The 17,565-nt window shown below is 41.9% G+C and overlaps 4 protein-coding genes across 4 annotated transcripts; 3 read left to right on the top strand and 1 right to left on the bottom strand.

The window, feature by feature from the left end:
* Positions 1-107: 107 nt before the first annotated feature.
* Positions 108-4,154, top strand: CANTADRAFT_55703 (ABC transporter family protein; the record flags this gene model as incomplete). Its single annotated transcript, XM_020210479.1, has 3 exons — positions 108-2,048; positions 2,223-2,236; positions 2,354-4,154. 3 exons carry the CDS (start codon positions 108-110, stop codon positions 4,152-4,154), a joined length of 3,756 nt encoding a protein of 1,251 aa, XP_020062615.1.
* Positions 4,155-5,281: 1,127 nt separating this feature from the next.
* Positions 5,282-5,797, top strand: CANTADRAFT_56500 (monothiol glutaredoxin; the record flags this gene model as incomplete). The annotated part of the gene is made up of 1 exon (XM_020210600.1): positions 5,282-5,797. The coding sequence occupies one exon, from the start codon at positions 5,282-5,284 to the stop codon at positions 5,795-5,797; it is 516 nt and encodes a 171-aa protein (XP_020062614.1).
* Positions 5,798-6,130: 333 nt separating this feature from the next.
* Positions 6,131-8,587, bottom strand: CANTADRAFT_27291 (uncharacterized protein). The gene is made up of 2 exons (XM_020208062.1): positions 8,542-8,587; positions 6,131-8,433 (listed from the first exon to the last, which is right to left on the bottom strand). The coding sequence occupies exons 1-2, from the start codon at positions 8,554-8,556 to the stop codon at positions 6,250-6,252; spliced, it is 2,199 nt and encodes a 732-aa protein (XP_020062613.1). The 5' UTR covers positions 8,557-8,587; the 3' UTR covers positions 6,131-6,249.
* A 2,277-nt stretch (positions 8,588-10,864) lies between these two features.
* CANTADRAFT_7951 (uncharacterized protein) lies at positions 10,865-16,803 on the top strand (the record flags this gene model as incomplete). The annotated part of the gene is made up of 2 exons (XM_020211215.1): positions 10,865-15,940; positions 16,498-16,803. 2 exons carry the CDS (start codon positions 10,865-10,867, stop codon positions 16,801-16,803), a joined length of 5,382 nt encoding a protein of 1,793 aa, XP_020062612.1.
* Between the last annotated feature and the right edge of the window lie 762 nt (positions 16,804-17,565).

Raw genomic sequence — 17,565 nt, 5'->3', positions numbered from 1 at the left:
CGGGGGCTCCGGGGCTGAAATTGCTATTTATGCAAACACCACCACATGGGCCTATATATACAGCAGAAACCACTGCCCCTTGTTTAACCGAGCATCTCTCTTCCGCCATGGACTCGCAAGTGCTACTGATTCCTCCGCAAGAACGGGTGTCATTAGCAGTGAGGAATCTCACCGTTACTGTCAAAAAAAGATCGAAAAGCCACCCCGAACTAGACCGCCACAACATCTTGGAAAATGTGTCGTTTGACCTCAATCAAGGCGAGATGTTGGCCATCATGGGTGGGTCTGGAAGCGGCAAAACCACCCTCCTCAATGCGCTATCCACCAGGTTAGGCTTCCACAACAAGACCCTCCAATTTGAGGGCTCCATCGCCTACTCCACAGAGGCAGACCTTCCTCGGATCAAAAACTCGTACCTCCTACAGACCGACATCTTCCTTCCTGGTCTCTCTGTCTTTGAGACCCTAAAGTACCAAGCGGACTTGCGAATGCCCCCTCTGGTGTCCAAGTTCGAGAAGGTCGATTTGATTGATCTGTTGCTAGACACCTTGGAATTGACCCATCTTCGCAACGACAAGGTCACCAGCTTCACCAACAAGATCAACTTGTCTGGAGGCGAACAAAGGCGACTTTCGTTAGCTATCCAGCTCTTGAACAAGCCATCCTTACTCTTCTTGGATGAACCCACCACCGGCTTGGATGCCAGCAGCTCGTTGAAGTTGGTGTCAGTGTTGAAGAAATTAACGGGTCCTAATTACGGCCTAACCGTCATCTTGTCGATCCATCAGCCAAGACTCGAAATCTCAAACTTGTTCGATAAAATTTGTCTCTTAACTAGAGGAGGCAGGGTGGTCTACTACGGATCGCTAGCGAACTCTTTCAGCTACTTTAACAGCTTGAGCTTTTTAAACAACTCCGAATTCAACAATAAAGAGTCTTCCAACTTCATAGATTTCATCATGGACCTATCGGTCAAAGATACCTCCTCACGGGCCAAAGAACAGTACAGTATACAGAGAATCGATCACCTAGTGGAAAACTGGAAGAAGGTGTTCCAAATAGACTTTAAGCTACTATCGCCATCAGAAACAAAGGAAAGCTACAACAAGCTCAATAAAATCCTTTCCAAATCCACAAAAGATAGGATCCTGTTTTTCCGAGAAGTGGTGGTACTCACCAAAAGAACATTTATATTGACTTCTCGTGATAGGCTTTCGTTGCTAGCATTGAACGGCGGTTCTGTTTTCATGGCATGTGCTTGTGGATGGCTATTCTTGAATCCCAAAGGAGACTTGGCGGGAATTAGAACTACCCAGTCTAGTTTGTATGCTATGATGGAAATCATTGGTTTTGCACCTATGTTCATTGAAATCGAGAGGTTGTGGGCAAACGATGGCCTTAACTTTTTCAGAGAGTATAAAGAGAACTATGTTAGTATAACGGGTTTCATCATTTCAAGGAGGTTGGGTAAAATTTTACTCGAGGACTTTCCAGTAGGTGCGCTTTTTGCGATAATTACTTACTTTATGTGGGGTCTTAGAGGAGGTGTTGGTCATTTTTTCATTTACTTCGCTATTGTTGTGTTGACAACTTTCATGGGTATGGCCACGGCTATGGTATGCTTCGGTATTGGCACGGATCTAGCCATTTCCTCGTTGTATTTGAATATCTTCTATCAATTACAGAATAGTGCATGTGGCTTTTTTGTCAATGCCAAGACGTTGCCAGTTTACGTTAGATGGATCAAGTATATTGCATATTTCTGGTATACGTTTGGTGCCTTGAATTCAAATCAATTTTCTAACTGGAACGGAACATGCACATATGACAATGCTCTGCAATGTGCTCAATTTACAGGTAACTATCAGCTCGATTTGTTAGGGTATCCAGTAAACTGGGTTGGGGAACCAATCGGAATTTTATGTGCATGGTTAGGTGGATTTTACATCATCAGTTATTTTGGGCTTTACTTCAAAAACTATGATCTTGAGATGTCAAAGACGAAACAAAATAGGATAGGTGACGAAGAAGAAGAAGATGAGGAAGAAGTAGAGGAAGGGAATAAACAAGACTACAAAGAGGATAACTTAGCCGAAAATTATGAAATGATGGATCACATAAAGCTGAATTGGTATACAGAAAACTCTAACCAAAATGAGAATTTTACTGGAGCTTCATCACCCACAATTCCTTCTGGAATCAATCATCAAGATTACATCCAGTCATCCGCAGATAAGTTTGAGAAAAATAAAACCCCTAGTTCAGATAGCTTCAGGTCACCAAGTCCAGCTAACAATAAAGATCAATTGGCAATGGCTCCAGTAAGTTCATTAATCCAAAATTATAACTCAAGCAGTGTCGGTATCAGTCTTCGCAACGTAAACTTGTCTGTGCTCTTTAAATCTCAATTTTGGAAACCCAGACAAGAGAAGGTGATTCTTGAGGATATCTCAGCGGAGTTTGCTGGAAACTCCATTAATGCGATAATGGGCCCTTCAGGAAGTGGCAAGACCACCTTGTTAAATTACATTTCTAGGAGATTGTCAGGAGGCTCTAAGTTTAACAAAAGCGGCGAGATTTTATTAAATGAGCACCAGCCCATATCAAGTCATGAGTTGGCCAAAATCTCGTCATACGTGAGTCAACATGATAACTCCTTAATTGCAAATTTGACTGTGAGGGAAACACTTTATTTTCAGGCTAAGCTTAGATTACCTCCAGAGGACTTACCTCGAATTACTACTATTGTCAATACCCTAATCCGGAAAATCGGTTTGATGGACTGTGCTGATACAGTTATTGGTTCAGAATATGTGAAGGGTGTCTCTGGAGGTGAACAAAGAAGGGTATCTATCGCAATCCAGTTATTAAGCAAGCCTAAAATCTTGTTTTTGGATGAGCCAACGTCAGGATTGGACTCTTCAACTGCTTTATCGATTTTAAACCTTTTGAAGAAATTATCGAAGACTAATAACACAACTATTGTACTTACTATCCATCAACCAAATGAAGATATGACAAAGATTTTCGAAAATGTGCTTTTGTTGGGCAAAGGTGGACGAGTAGTCTATAATGGAACTAATCGTGAAATGAAAAATTATTTTCACGAAATAAATTATGATATTCCCGATGGTGTCAATATTACAAACTATATTTTGGATTTAATTTCGAGGGGGGTCGAAGAAGACAAGGAAACGACTGATCTTCGGATTGATGGATTGGTAAATGAATGGAGATCTAAGACGGAACGCAGTCCTAAGGGTCTGGAGTTCCCAGTTAGTAACAGCGATATAATTGATACCAAGTTGTTTCACAAAAGACGGTCATCATTTCATGTTACTTTGACCACTATTATCAGGAGACAATTTTTGAACTCTATTAGATCAGCCGATATCCTATTTGCAAAGATGTTTCAAACAATCCTTTTGGCAATTGTGCATACGCTTTTTTTTGCTAGATTGAAGGACAATCAACAGGGTATTACAAATAGGTTAGGGTTGGTTCAAGAAGTCCTCAATTTGTACTTCGTTGGCTTAATCAACAACATATCCCTTTATCCGATAGAGAGGAACATTTTTTATCAAGAGTATAAGGATGGTGTGTATGGAGTTGCCGAATTTAATTTGTCCTACTTGATTAATGAGCTTCCGATTGAAATTGCACCTTGTTTGCTCTTCAGTGCGTTGATTGTCTTCGCAGTTGGATTGCCTGCAACTGCAGGTATGTTTTTCACTATGTTCCTCTCCTGTTTCGCAGCAATCAATTGTGGTGAATCTCTCGGAATTATTATGAACAGTGTATTTGACCATTTGGGACTCGCAACCAACATAATGTCAAATATAACCATTTTGGCTATTTTCATGGGAGGCACCATGGCTTTGAACATGCCGCATTTCTTCAAGGCGTGGAATTGGATCAATCCAATGAAGTACGCTGTTGGAATTTGTGCTAAATTGGGTTTTAGTGGCACATCATACAGATGTACTGAGGGAGTCGAATGCTCCTTAACATCTGGCCAAAAAGTTTTGGAAACATACAGTTTGGATATCGATCTAGGAGTGTACTTTGGAGCGTTAGCTGCTTGTGTTATAGTCTACAGATGTGTTGGTTTTGCGTCTGTTTATCTCAAGATCAGATACATGAGTTCGAATTGAAGAAGAAAGTGAATTTATTGAAGACTTCCGCAAGAATTGGTCTGCCTTTGCCGCACCGGTTAGTTTGATACCAGAATATAGAACAGATACCGTAGTGATACGAATAAATGATTTTATGTCTTGATTCCCTATTGCTTCTGGTAGTGTTATGAAGCTTTGATTCCTAACACACGTCCTGTGATTAACTTCTGGTTTATCGCGATTTAGGATTTACTTGTGCCTGACCATCACTAACCTGGAATGAAAAAATAAGTATTAAGAAGTTGGTTTGGGCACTTAAATCACGACCTTTGGCATGACCATCGTAGTATTAAATCCTGCTTTAGCGGTGGAGCGAAAATGGAGAAGTAATATGTATGATTTAGAAACTCCGGAGAACCCGAAACTCGGAAGACACCCAATTTTGGGCCTTAAGAGAAAATTTTTAGCCTGTAAGTCTCGAGTGATCCCTGTAAGCCCCCAGATTCTTAGTGTCGGAATTTCAAACTAGCGGCTTTCAAGCAAATCCTCCATTAGGTGGGTACAATTACGATTGCAAAATCGCGATCATAATTGTCAATACAGACGATTAAATCTCCAGCACAAAGTTAATAATGACAAAAGTACCAGATAGTAACAAACCCCAATGCCTTAATATGCCAGATTGGCGTATGCTTAGGGGTGCCAAGCAGTTTCTGCTATTCTCGAAGCTCATGGATTATTTTGTGATGTTTGGTTGCGAGTACTGGGATTCACATCACGAGTGGTTTAATTAGGCCAAAGCAGTATACTGAGACATTAGATAGCAATTAACTAATCACCCAGTCTAGTGATACCTCTTGAAGTGTTTTGAACGCCATTGGTGAGGTTATTGTCACGACTTGTAAGGTATGGATACATACAATTGCTTCAGAATTCAACAGTAGCAAAATGCTCTCCTACAATCCTACTAGAAAACTAACCAGCTAAGCTAACACTTCAAGCTCTTGGATTTTGTACTCCTGGACTAACAGTGTGGTAATTACTCCTCTTGGTGTGGTATTTACACCTCTTAACGTGGTGCAGTAAATGGTGCTCAAAATGCCCCTGCATATGCGTCCACCAGTTAATTCACAGATGAGTAAGCCAATCAACCATCACCCATCAACATGTTCTCCAGAGGATTATTGAACTCCAGCAGATTCGTACGTAGATGTCACGGTACCCACTCCATCCATACTAACCATCAGGCGCTCGCCAACGCTGTCAAGACCCCAAGGGTCCAAGTCAGATTACTCTCGACCGAAATCAAGGAAGCCATCGACAAAGCAGTTGAATCTTCCAAGGTTGTTTTGTTCATGAAGGGTACCCCTGAGTTCCCTCAATGTGGCTTTTCCAGAGCAACCATCCAAATCTTGGGCCAACAAGGTGTTGACCCTGAGGTCTTCGCTGCCTACAACGTTTTGGAAGATCCTGAATTGAGAGAAGGTATCAAGGAGTACAGCTCCTGGCCTACCATCCCACAGTTGTACGTTAACAAGGAATTCGTTGGAGGATGTGATATCATAATGAGTATGTCAAAGTCTGGCGAGTTGGCTGAATTGCTTGAATCGAGTGGTGCGTTGATTCCTGAAGAGGAGGAAGCACCAGGAAGTGCCGATGTCAAGGTCAGCGAAAGATCATAAGTGTATATAGATTAACCACCCAATATTAGCTCAGATGACCCAGTCACGCTATTGCAAATAATAATATTGAATAATACTCGAATGCCGTTGTGAAGTACAGTCTTGAAGAAGCAACAGTGAATTGCCACATTCAAACTGCATTGAGATACTAAGCAATTCGTAGAGGGATTTTACGAAATCAGGGCGTAGCGGAAGTACTTTAAAGAAACCAATTCCAATTTCAGATCTACCGTATCCGTATTGGGAAACGGTTAGCAATTATTGTAACAATAGCTTAGAGAACTCCCGTTCCGTTCCGGTGTAATCCTCTAAGCCATTCATACTACTGTTTCAGTCACTTTTTAATGTTGCTTACGTTCATAACAATATACACTAATAATAAATCCAGCCTGAACTAAATGAAATATCCTTGATGCTCCTAATACCTAATCCAAGGCAGCATATGACCATGTCTATCCAATGGTTGATGTTAGATTCCCATGTGGGAGGGAGGGTGAGTTATTCGACTGAGTCTTTTTCAAGCTCTTCGAAATAGTAGAAGACCTTCTTCTAGATAATAAGTTTGATTCATTCAAATTCAATGTAAACTTGAAATCCCCATTGATACCAGAAATTATGGAGGACGAGCGTGTCTGGTAGTCCTCTTCTTCTTCGCCGTCGGTTAAAGAATTGGTGGAAGACAAATCAGCATCCTCGTCATGAGAAAATATGCCTGCTACTTTTGTTTTAGATGAATTCTTTCTCCTTGAATTTGTTGTTTCAAGACTAGTAATTTGATCATCCTTCTCTGAATCTTCGTTCTCGTCGTCTTGTGACGAAGACGTATAGTTGCTGTTGATCTTGAAAACGTCTTTGAAATTCAATTTGTTTAGTTGATCCTTTGTAGGATTTGGCGTCCTGGGGATGTTTTTGATCCTGTTCATCCCTCTCTTGGCAACAAAATGGTCATCGGACGAGGACGAGAAAGAAGTGATATCACTGTCTTCAGTATCATCTTCATCATGCGATCTCTCTTCGATGTTCTCAATAAATTGGACCACCGACGATTTATGTTTAGCAGAAAAGTCCTCTCCGCTGGAAACTAACTCACCGGCAACATCAACACCAGATACCGAAACTGCGGCTCTTGTGCCAATCATGGCAGGGTTGTCAAATACTCTTTTGATTGCTTCAGCACGAGGCGATGGCAATGGTTGGGCAGATGGTCCGCATGTACCAAAGAATGAGTTGTCAGTAGGAGGAATGCTTGGATGCAAATGCAAAGGTGAATGTGAGTTTGACTTGAGGGCGAACTCGACGTGCTCAACGTCATTGTCCTTTGAAAATGGATCTAATTCGTGAACTTCATATTCATGGTAAGCTTCGCCGAAATAATTACCACTTTGATCATTGGAAACTTCCTTTACCCAAGGGTGTTGCCAGATCTCATCAATTGAAATTCTGGTCTCTGGATCAGTATTGATCATTTGAGAAATAAGATCTTTGGCATCATCGGAAACTTCATCCCACCATGGTTTGAGATACTCAAAATCACCATTCAATATCTTGTGAGTCAACTGGTTGGGGTCTTCATCGTAGAATGGAGGAAACCCGCAAAGAATGGTGTACAAAAAGCACCCAAGTGACCAAATATCGACCGCTTTAGAATAGTAATTCTTACGGGAAATCTTGTTTGGGAAGGTCTTCTTTCTCAAAGAGAAGGAAGAAACACCACCATTAATGTCAGTGGGAGATGCAGTGTTGCAAGTGATGACTTCAGGAGCTGTGTATCCAGCTGTACCACAAGGAGTTTTCAAGTTCTGGTGGACAGAAAATGAAGATGCGGATGGTAACTGTTTAGCCAAACCAAAGTCAGCAAGCTTGATAATACCAATGGTTCCACCTCCATGGTTTGGTTTGAATGCACCTTCGTCAATCTTGGTAGAGTCATCCGATTTCCGGAGGGCATCTTTGAATGCTTGGGTTGACCGTGGCATGTAGGGGATCTGGTTGAAAAGCAAGTTCTCAGGTTTGATGTCCCTGTGCACTATATTGTGGTTATGAAGGTACTCTATTGCCGAAAGAAGCTGTTTGAAGACATGTCTGGACAACTGTTCCGAGAAGTAGGTGTACTCAATGATCTTGTTGAAGATCTCGCCACCGTTGCAGTATTCAAGAATAAGAAAACAGTGATGAGGAGTATCGATGTAATGAAGGAGCTTGAGGATGTTGGGATGGTGTTTGCCCAGTTTTTGCATGATGTGGATCTCGTTTTTGATGTTGTTCAACTGCTTAGCCGAGAGATGGTCCTTGGAGATTATTTTGATGGCCACAGTAGCATCATCGTGCGAGGTGTCGATGGCCTTGTACACGGTGGAGAATGCGCCTTCACCGAGGAGGCAGATGAGCCGGTAAGACGGCGGAAGGTCGGGGTAGTTATCGTTCAACGAGCCGTTGAGCGAGAACACGGGGTTTGCGTAGGCGGGAGGAGGCAGTGGTGAGGTTTTGGTTGACAAGGGCTCGGTGATTTCGGGGTTTGCGACCGGGAGTTTGGCGGGAGAAAGCGAGGGTTGGGGGGTGTTGATAGAGGCGTTCTTGGGGTCTGCCACACGGTCGGAGCCGTCATGGGCTGTGGAAACGAAAAGTTTTTTGAAATTCTGGAGGTTAGTACCACGTCTTGCAATAGATCGGGGCGTACATGGGCTTAGATGGTCCACACGAGCTCATGGCAGGGGGACCCAGGCGAGCCAGCCAGGGATACTTACCAGCATCAAAGTCATGTTCTAGGCCAGTACACATCGGATGTCCGCGTTCAGATCAACATGGAATTGGAACACTTATAAATGATTAGGGGAACAGGAAATAAACAAGCCATGAAAGTTGTACGGATCTGGCAGAGGCTCCCCTCGCGGGGCTATTGTGGAAGGCAAGGTCGTGCGCTGGCGTGCATGGTTGCAGCGACTAATTTTAGGGTTACGTCATGAGTGTGGGGTGGGCTTGCTGGCCGGTTTCTGGAACCACCATGGGGGTGCGGAGGGCTTGGCTGGGATGGGTCAGTCAGGAGAGCACGATGGCAGTGGTGGGGTCAGGTCTGGGGGGTGGGGTGGGGCTGGACTGGCGGAGCTGGTCTGGTGGCGCCTGCTTAGCTAAACGCTGAGTCAGCGTACCCCTCGTTGCGGTGCCCACGGCCTATTGTGTAATTCCATCATGGCGGTGGGGAGCGCTCGGCTCGGGTCACATGGGGACTGCGCCGGTTACCTTGGCATCGTATGCCAGGCCCCTAAGTACTCCAGGGGAGTTTGCATTGGGTTGCAGCATGCACCAGTGGCACCACCAGCGGGTGCCGATCGTGCATGGTGCCCAGCTGGGCCCGCATTAACGCTCTGCTCTAGATCTTTTCGTCGGGGCTGGGCATGTCTTGGAATGCTGTCTCAGACATCAAACACATTCTTGGCCCCCCAGACCAATCCCAAAATGCCGGTAGGTCCAAACGAGTTTTTTGGTCGTTGGGCATCTATGACCGGGCCCATATGTAGCCAGCGCTGTTGTGAGCACCTTTTGTATGGCACATCTTGGTTTTTGAGTCCTGTGCCATTGCTGACAACCGGTTGGGGTTATCGGGACCAGTGCGCGGTGCTGCGGCCACGGACTAGCCAGCGATGATCCCCGCCGGAGATGCTTCGATTGTGCTTGTGACATGATTGTTCCGTGCTGTCTGACCAACGGTGGCAGTGTGGGGCACCCCCCAGCCAACTTGAAAAGTTCCAGACCATTGGCCATTGCTCGCACGCTCCCGTAATAGCGCACTACACTGCCTCTAGTACCACCACTAATACCATTACACTACCTCTACTACTTCTGCTACTTCTACTTCCGTGCACACTCAATGCCTCTCATCAGCGCTGCTTCTACCCGTGCTGCGTTGTTGTGTCACCGATCATACCGAGCTGCCCTGCAGCCTGTGCGTATTTCCGACGCACCACCGATCTCTGGGCGATCGTGAACATCGCGAGATTATTATCACAATACGATTATTATTGGAAAATACGAGTGGCCGAGCACTATTTTGTGGTTGCAGTTAGAGTGAATGTTGGAAATAAGTCTCCGTCCTGCTGTCTTGGCGAAGTGGCCACGCTTCCACCGTGCTCCATTGTGGAGTTTCCAATGCCCCGTGTCTGGTTGACTTCCAGGGTAGAGTGCCACCAAGCCTGGTATCTTGAAACGTGCTACAGGATTTTCCACCATCTACCATGGGTATCGGCCCAGAAACACGCTGCTGAGGTATTTATTGGCCTATCAATGTGCCGTGTACTTATAATATATTATTATTATCGGTTTGACGTACGACCCCAGACACCAACCAGACACAGGCGAGAGCCCCGCCGGAAATACACATCCGTATCGAGTACCACCGCCGTGCAGTTCCGCCAGGTCCATCATATGGCTTGGTTCAAGGATTTAGCTTCCAGTGTCCTTTTCGAGTTCATCGAAGCCTGTGGTTTATAGCGCTCAACAAGTATTTTCAGTGGAGGGCCATATAAAATGTGATATATTATGCATATTCAACCACTCTGCTGTTGTTTATGAACTCCATTTCCCATCCCGTGACACTAGTCCTACACTGCGCCTTCCTACAAGTATTATGCCTATGCTATCCGAGAATCACCAATAAAAAGGACAAGTATCTGACAATACTGAGTAATTTCTTCAATTATGGCAGAATCCCATGACCTGTATTCCTACCAGCTGGCAGCCTCGTCAGATACTGTGAACAGAATACTTGTACGAGAGCCACTGCTGTCCACTTGGATCCTTGAGCACAGTCTAGTTTGTACCTCCGTTCACACTGATTTTTCACTATTTTCTGCCCTTCCATACTCTCGTATATCGCAAGCTAGTTGCAGAAGATCTGCTCCTATACTAATAACTGCTAGTGTGTCTTTTCTATCCTAGTTCAGTTGGAGACCTCTAAACAGCTGCATAGCATATACATTCTAAGATTTCTCACCAGTCGTACTCATCTCGCACTGTTTGGCTGGCGCGCTACTGTCTATTAATTTTTCATCTCATCACATCTCATCCTTCAGCATGACTGAACCACACAATCCAAACAAGAGGAAGTGGGAACGTCCCACATCGTCCAACGTGGACTCCTCACTCCTTGAGAAGCTCGCAGAAATTGTGAATTCGAAGGATGAGGCGCCCCTCATTAAGTTCATCGAATCATCGTCTCTTTCTAGAATCTTGTCCAATTGGTCCTACTTTGCCCTGGTCAACGATCAAAGCCAATTCATCGACATATCCCTGAAGTTGTCGCAAGTCACACACCGCATCAATTCAGTTACGAACCCAGATACTACCTCGGACCCAAATAGTGTCACCAGCCAATTGGCTATTCTCAACCTTAAGCCTCAGATCATCGAATTCTACAAGTCGATCCTAAATGACCACATCAAAGTGGTCTACAGAGCCTTGAACAACTACAAACCTTCTTTGACCAATCCTACCTTGAGAATCCTTACCAATATGATCGAATACGATGCATCGATAGCCATCGAATTTTTAAACACTTTCGATTTAACCTTGACGATCTTGCCCAAGCTCTTACTTCCTGGCAAGAACGACAACGCAAAGAAAGGATATCTTCCCATTAGAGCTACCTTTATCAGGTTTTGGATTGCTCTTTTGTCTAAAGCCCCTAGCCATCACAGACAAGATTTATTGGTGACAAATGTCAAGATCATGAACAATTGGTGGAAGTTCATGTTTGAGGCCGATTCTATCGAAACTCTTGAATTAGTGATCGAATTCATCGATACTAAGATATTGAAAGAACCAAACTTCAGAAGATCAATCAAGTGTAAAATATTGAACGAAAACTTTATGCATAAAATCCAATTAATATTCAACAGAAATGATAATGAAACTTTTTCTGCTAAATTCACTGAGTTTATGGAAGTTTTAGCTACCGATTCAAAGATCGGGTTGGTATATCCTGTGGAGAAATTATGGCAATCTCAGATCAGTACCGGGGTGGATATTCAGTTAAACAACAAGACATTCAAAATTCATAATAAGTTGATCTACACTCTTTTGACTACCCTCAAGCCGTGGGAAAACAACGGGCAGCTCCAATTTGTTGTCAAAATCTTGAAACTGACGCCTGAATTGGTTCCCGCTTATATGAACTGGATGATCCAGCATGGAGGTGGTTATCATGATCCTACTCTTACATCGTGGTGGGTGGGCCATACTTTATTGTACACGCACATCATCCAACTACCAATCCCTCAGCAAATTTTGAAGCAAGTGACAAACGATTCGTCATTCATCAGTCAAGAACATTCTTATGACTCTAAAACTGTATCAGATAACATCTGCCTTGCTCCTTTATCTAAGCAGGCACTCACAAAATGTTTGGAAACCAATAAGCTCTTAATTACCCAATTCACCTTACAATTGATTGTTTTTATTTTACAGAAACTTGACGAGGTTTTGAAGTCGGGAATTATCACCAATAGACAGGAATTGATTGATTTAACCTTCTACAATTTACCAGACTTATCCAACATTATTCAGGTTTACTCAAAGAATCCAGATAGCAAGTTGATCAAATTGACCCTGTTGATGATCATCAACCTTTACGAGAAGATGTATCCCAAGGCTGCATCTTCAGCCCTTGTTACCAAAGTGTCTAGCAATGGTATTAATGAGGTTATCAAGGCTGACTTGATTAATTGCACTGGTTACGATTTGACTTTATTGAACCATTATCTTTCCATCCAGTCAAACCAAGACCAAGAACAAGACTTGAAATGGTGGAATAAACCAAATGACGGAAACTCATTCTTCACTTGTCTAATCAGATTAGCATCTTCGGCTGCACCAGCTACTTCTAGAACATCCTTGGACGAATCTCTAGTTTGGAGACTTTCCAATTTGCTTTCCACATTGACGGATAACAAGCTTTTATTCAACAAAGATTTGATTGCATCTCCTATCTTGGCACTTATCTATGCATCAAGTGATTACACCACCAATATCACTATCTGGAATTTCCTTGATGAAGTCATCTCCAGAACAATCAGAACCCCTTATAAATATCTTGATTTGGCTCATGAAAAGTATAATGATGTCAGTTTGTTTGTTGTTGCTATCTACGAACAATTCAAGTTCGTTCTCAAAAACAACACTGATGACACTGTCCTTGAATGGTTATTTAAATTATCGAGATATCTTATCGTTATCGGCGAATCAAAGGATGCTTTGATTTCAATTATGAAAGACTACTTGGTCAATGAGAGTGGTTTCAAGGAAAACTTCCAAAGCTTGGAATTAGACGACACAGTTGAACAATCTGGCAACTCATTTGTGAACTACATTACAAATATTTCAAATAAGGAATTGGTAAAGAAGTCCAGTCAATTGTCGAAGAGAACTATTCTTTCTAAGTTTGATTTGGCTGGATTGATCACAAGGTTGAAGTTGATTGTGAATGATAGTTCTATAAATAAGGTTGACGATTTGTTGGTTGAGCTTGTATCCAAGTTGGGAAACTTCTTATTGGCTAGTGTGTCATCGGATGCCCAATTATACAATTATATGGTGTCAAAACATTTTTGGACTGGGTTGACTTTAGAAAAGCAAGACTCGGCCACTGTGAGTGGAAAGAAGCTCTTCGTTGGTGGTCTCTTGAATGAAGTGTTTCAACAATTACCAGGTGTTCCGCAAGCCGAAAGCTATTTGAATACTAAAATCTATCAAATCATTTCAGGTAGGGAGTCTTACTCCACAGAACAACAGCTTTACTTTGCTCAATTTGCATGGATTTTATCTGATTCTCAAATCAGAGAATTATCTTCGCAATTCGGGCCCAATCAATTATTGACCCTCAAAGTATGCGAATATTGCCTTGAGAGAGACATTAAAGTGGGATCTAAATACTTCCGGTCCATTCTTTCTTGTGAGTTTGACAAGACCTTTATTGTGGACAAACAGCAAATCTTATCAAGATTGGTAGAATCAAACTTGGTCGAGTTGGATGAGAACATCGTTGAGGAAATTGAAAACATCTTGTCAAGCCCATCCAATCATTACCTTCTTAAGAGTTTGATCAATAGTTCAATCAGTTCTAAAAACGAAGTTATCAATTACTTGATTGGAAAGTCAGAAACCATTAATGATGAAAACTTGCTTTGCTACATTGGTTACTCAATTTGTTCTGTACTTGAAACGATACAAAATTCCAACTTGGAAATGTTCTTCATCAGGATTACCAAGATTGCAACCAACCTATTGGAATCTGAAAACATTGAACAGTGGGCTCAATTGTTGACAATTTTGGCTAATGGATTGAAGTACATTGGTCAAGAAGAGTCTGAAATAATAATCGGTCAAGTGTTTGTTTACGTTGAGAAGGTCGGGTTAAAGAATAGTATGTTGAGTGAATTTGCTTCATTCATCCTTGGATTCATTCAACATTCCAAGAATATCAATTCAGAAATCACATCCTGGATTCACAAGTCTATGTTGTACATCACAAAGAAATTCGCTGAATCCCCTGAATTATCCTCAAATTTTGACTCATTTTTGAAAGCCATTGCATTGATCGTGCAACAAATTACTTCTATGAACAACTCGGTATGGAAGTTGATTCCCGTCAGTATCATTAACACTCAACTAGAAGTCATATTGAATCACCCCAAATGGGTAAACTATGAAAAGTATCTTGAGTACGTTAATCTTGTAATCATGACTGGACAAAGAAGTACTATTCAATATGAGAAATTATTGCAAATTTTCATCAATAATCCTGCCAACGAGTTGAATTCTTTGCCAAATATTACGAAAGCTAGATTCTATTCTGCATTGATTATTCACAATCTCTTCCATTATGATGTTTCGAAAAATTCCAGTGTTGGTTTATTGGAAAAAATCGCTTTGTTCTACCTTGGCTCAATCAGATGTGAAGATTTATTGCTTAAGACTATATTTGTTGAAATCGAATCAAAGATTGCTACTTCTTGGGTGTACAAGGTGACTTCGTGGGAATTCTCTGAAGAGTTAACTAATAACGAAATTGAATTGACAGGAGAAGGAGAAAAGAGATTGGTTGAAAAGGACAAGTCTAGCTTGACCATCTGTTTGAGCAAACGGTTCATTAATAACACTATCAAAAACGGTGCTCGAATCACAGCTCCTGTCCATATCAAGGGCGAATCTGTCGAGAACTCATTAAGCAAATTAAATGAATGGTACTCTACAAATGAGATCATGATTGATCAATCGTACCAAAATACTATTTATGACACCGAGACTCTTTTGATGTTGTTGATCCATAATGATGAGTTTGTAAAGATCGAGAAGGATGAAGAAGGTGACAAGATTTCATTTGATTTGAAGAGTTTAATTGAATCAAACATGTTGCAGGTGATTATTGTCGGACTCTCTAGTCCATCCGAGACAGTCAAATCTATTTCATCTGTTTTACTCCAGCGTATTCTCAAAAACTTGGAGGTTCTCGAGAGCTTCAAGGATAAGAATATTTTCAAGGTCTACATCTCTAATATCTTGAACACGGTCAGAAATAAAGAGCAATTACCAAACATAATCTGGTACGTCTACTCGTCCTTGGTCCCTATTCTTTCCAACCCTGGTCACTATTTGTACGAGAAGGCATACCGTTACGTTCTTTCCAACCCAAGTTTATCAAGAGATATCCCATTGTACAAATCAATAATCCACTCACAAACTAGTTCCGACAGTGAATTGGAAAATGACGAATCTTATTATAAACAACTCGTGTGGCTTCTTGAGCAGTTTGTGGACGGAATCACTGGCTCTGAAGATATTAACTTGTTCAAGTTCAAAGGTGTTTTTGAATGGGTGATGAACTTAACCAACTCTCCGTTCATTACCATGAAAATCAAGTCATTAATCTTCAAGTTCTTGTATATTATTCAAAATATTGACCACGGGTCTGATGTCTTGATCACCAGGTTTGGAATTTTGACTAGCTTGGAGCAAATCATGCAAAACTTAGATGAGACCCTCTTAGACGAACAATTGAAGTTGAATTTAAAACAGGTGGTTTTGCGGTTTGGAGTTAGCGAGGGATCCAGCAAGAGAATCAGAGACTGGACTGGTGACGATTTGGGCGAGTATGTCAAGAGAATCCACAAAAGCTGAAGCATATCCTGAAATCGAACGATGCCGTAATGTATTATAGAGCGTATAAAAAATATTATCCACATTTAACATATTAGAATGAAAATGTAGATTCATCGTTTGAAGAGTAGAGCAAAAATCGACAGCCTGATCCCCAGCTATTTAATTTAAGAAATAGCATCCTTTACTGTGACCCATATGCCTTTGACGAATAGAATCATTCAAGCAAGAATAAATTGAGCTAGAATTACTCAATCTAGATTCAAGTTTAGACTGTTAAAGGCCCTGCTTTCCACCATTAGGGGCATATGAGCCCTCAACATTTAATGCAACTTCCTTGAAGCATGATGGCACCAAGCTGCATGCTGTCGTTGTAATTAAATCCTGCACTTTTAACATGCTTGGAATTCGCAGCTAGATACCATTCCTGTATAGTGATGCGTCCCTCGGCTCATACTATAAGCTCACGCCCCCAATCACTTCACACATTTATCTTCATATCATGGGTGTAAGTATAAGTAAGAACGTTCTTCGGATAGCGTACTAACTTGCAGCTCGGTAAAATTGCCCACTATTCGTTTGACTTGGTGTTGATTTCCATCGTGTTGGCAGGAATCCACCGTAACACTGGGTTGGTGTTTGATACTTCGAGCTTCTCATCAGTCGACTTCCGTAGATGGTTCGGCAACTATCTTGCCTTTGGTGAGAGATGCTATGACACCGTGGTGTCTGGCTTGCGGATGTCAGGGTACTTCAAGCAACGGAATTTGGTGTATGACTATGTGCAGAGAGAAGCTGGCAAATTCGTCAAGGAGCAAACTGGAAGAGATATTGGCGACTTGCCTAAAGCTGACCATTAAGTGATTGGTGTATGCTGGAAGTGTCGGCATTTGGTTATGAAGTATTACCAGAAGGAAGGTATTGTTATGGTATTTATTGTGTATTGCAGTAGCCGTTGGGCTTTGTTCATAAAACTGCTATTATTGTGAATTCGTAGTGCTCTGTAGCAGTTGCTCACTTCATCTTTGTTTCTGGTGGTGAGGATATGCTTAGGTGTCTATTTGACCTTTTGACCCATCATAATATCGACTACTATTTACGAAGATTCTCTCACCAACCAAACTGCTATTTGGGAATTTTCCCCACCACCTGGTAGTAATTTTCATTGCTAAGTGAGCCTAGGGCCATATGAACCATTTACTCGGGTAATTCTGGAAAACGAGGTCCCAATACATATATTCCAATATTCTCGCAGCCACAACATTCCCAGCGTATATCCCTTTCGTCTTTGGCATGTCAAAGCTAACTAGAAGATTTAGTCGACTCTTTAGGAACTAGTAGTGTCTTTTTTCAGGTTCTACTGGACAAATACTTTTTACAGACCTGATATCTTATTTGGAAATAGTAATGCTTATGTTAGTCGTGCGCAATGGGATCAAAACTGTACAGAATCATCAAACAGGTGAATTCCACCATTACTTTAACAGTATGTTAAGTACGATACAATCGTACAATGTATAAACTGATCTTTTCATCCGATTCTCATCTCCAGTGTGAGCAATCAATCAGTGAGATCAAAAAGCAATTCTCCACGTATCAAGATGCATAGAGTAGATCGCTGT

This window comes from Suhomyces tanzawaensis (genome assembly GCF_001661415.1).
Source record: "Suhomyces tanzawaensis NRRL Y-17324 unplaced genomic scaffold CANTAscaffold_7, whole genome shotgun sequence".
NCBI classification, from domain to species: domain Eukaryota; kingdom Fungi; phylum Ascomycota; class Pichiomycetes; order Serinales; family Debaryomycetaceae; genus Suhomyces; species Suhomyces tanzawaensis.
The sequence above is the reverse complement of the archived record's forward strand: the minus strand, read 5'-3'. Positions and strand labels throughout refer to the sequence as shown.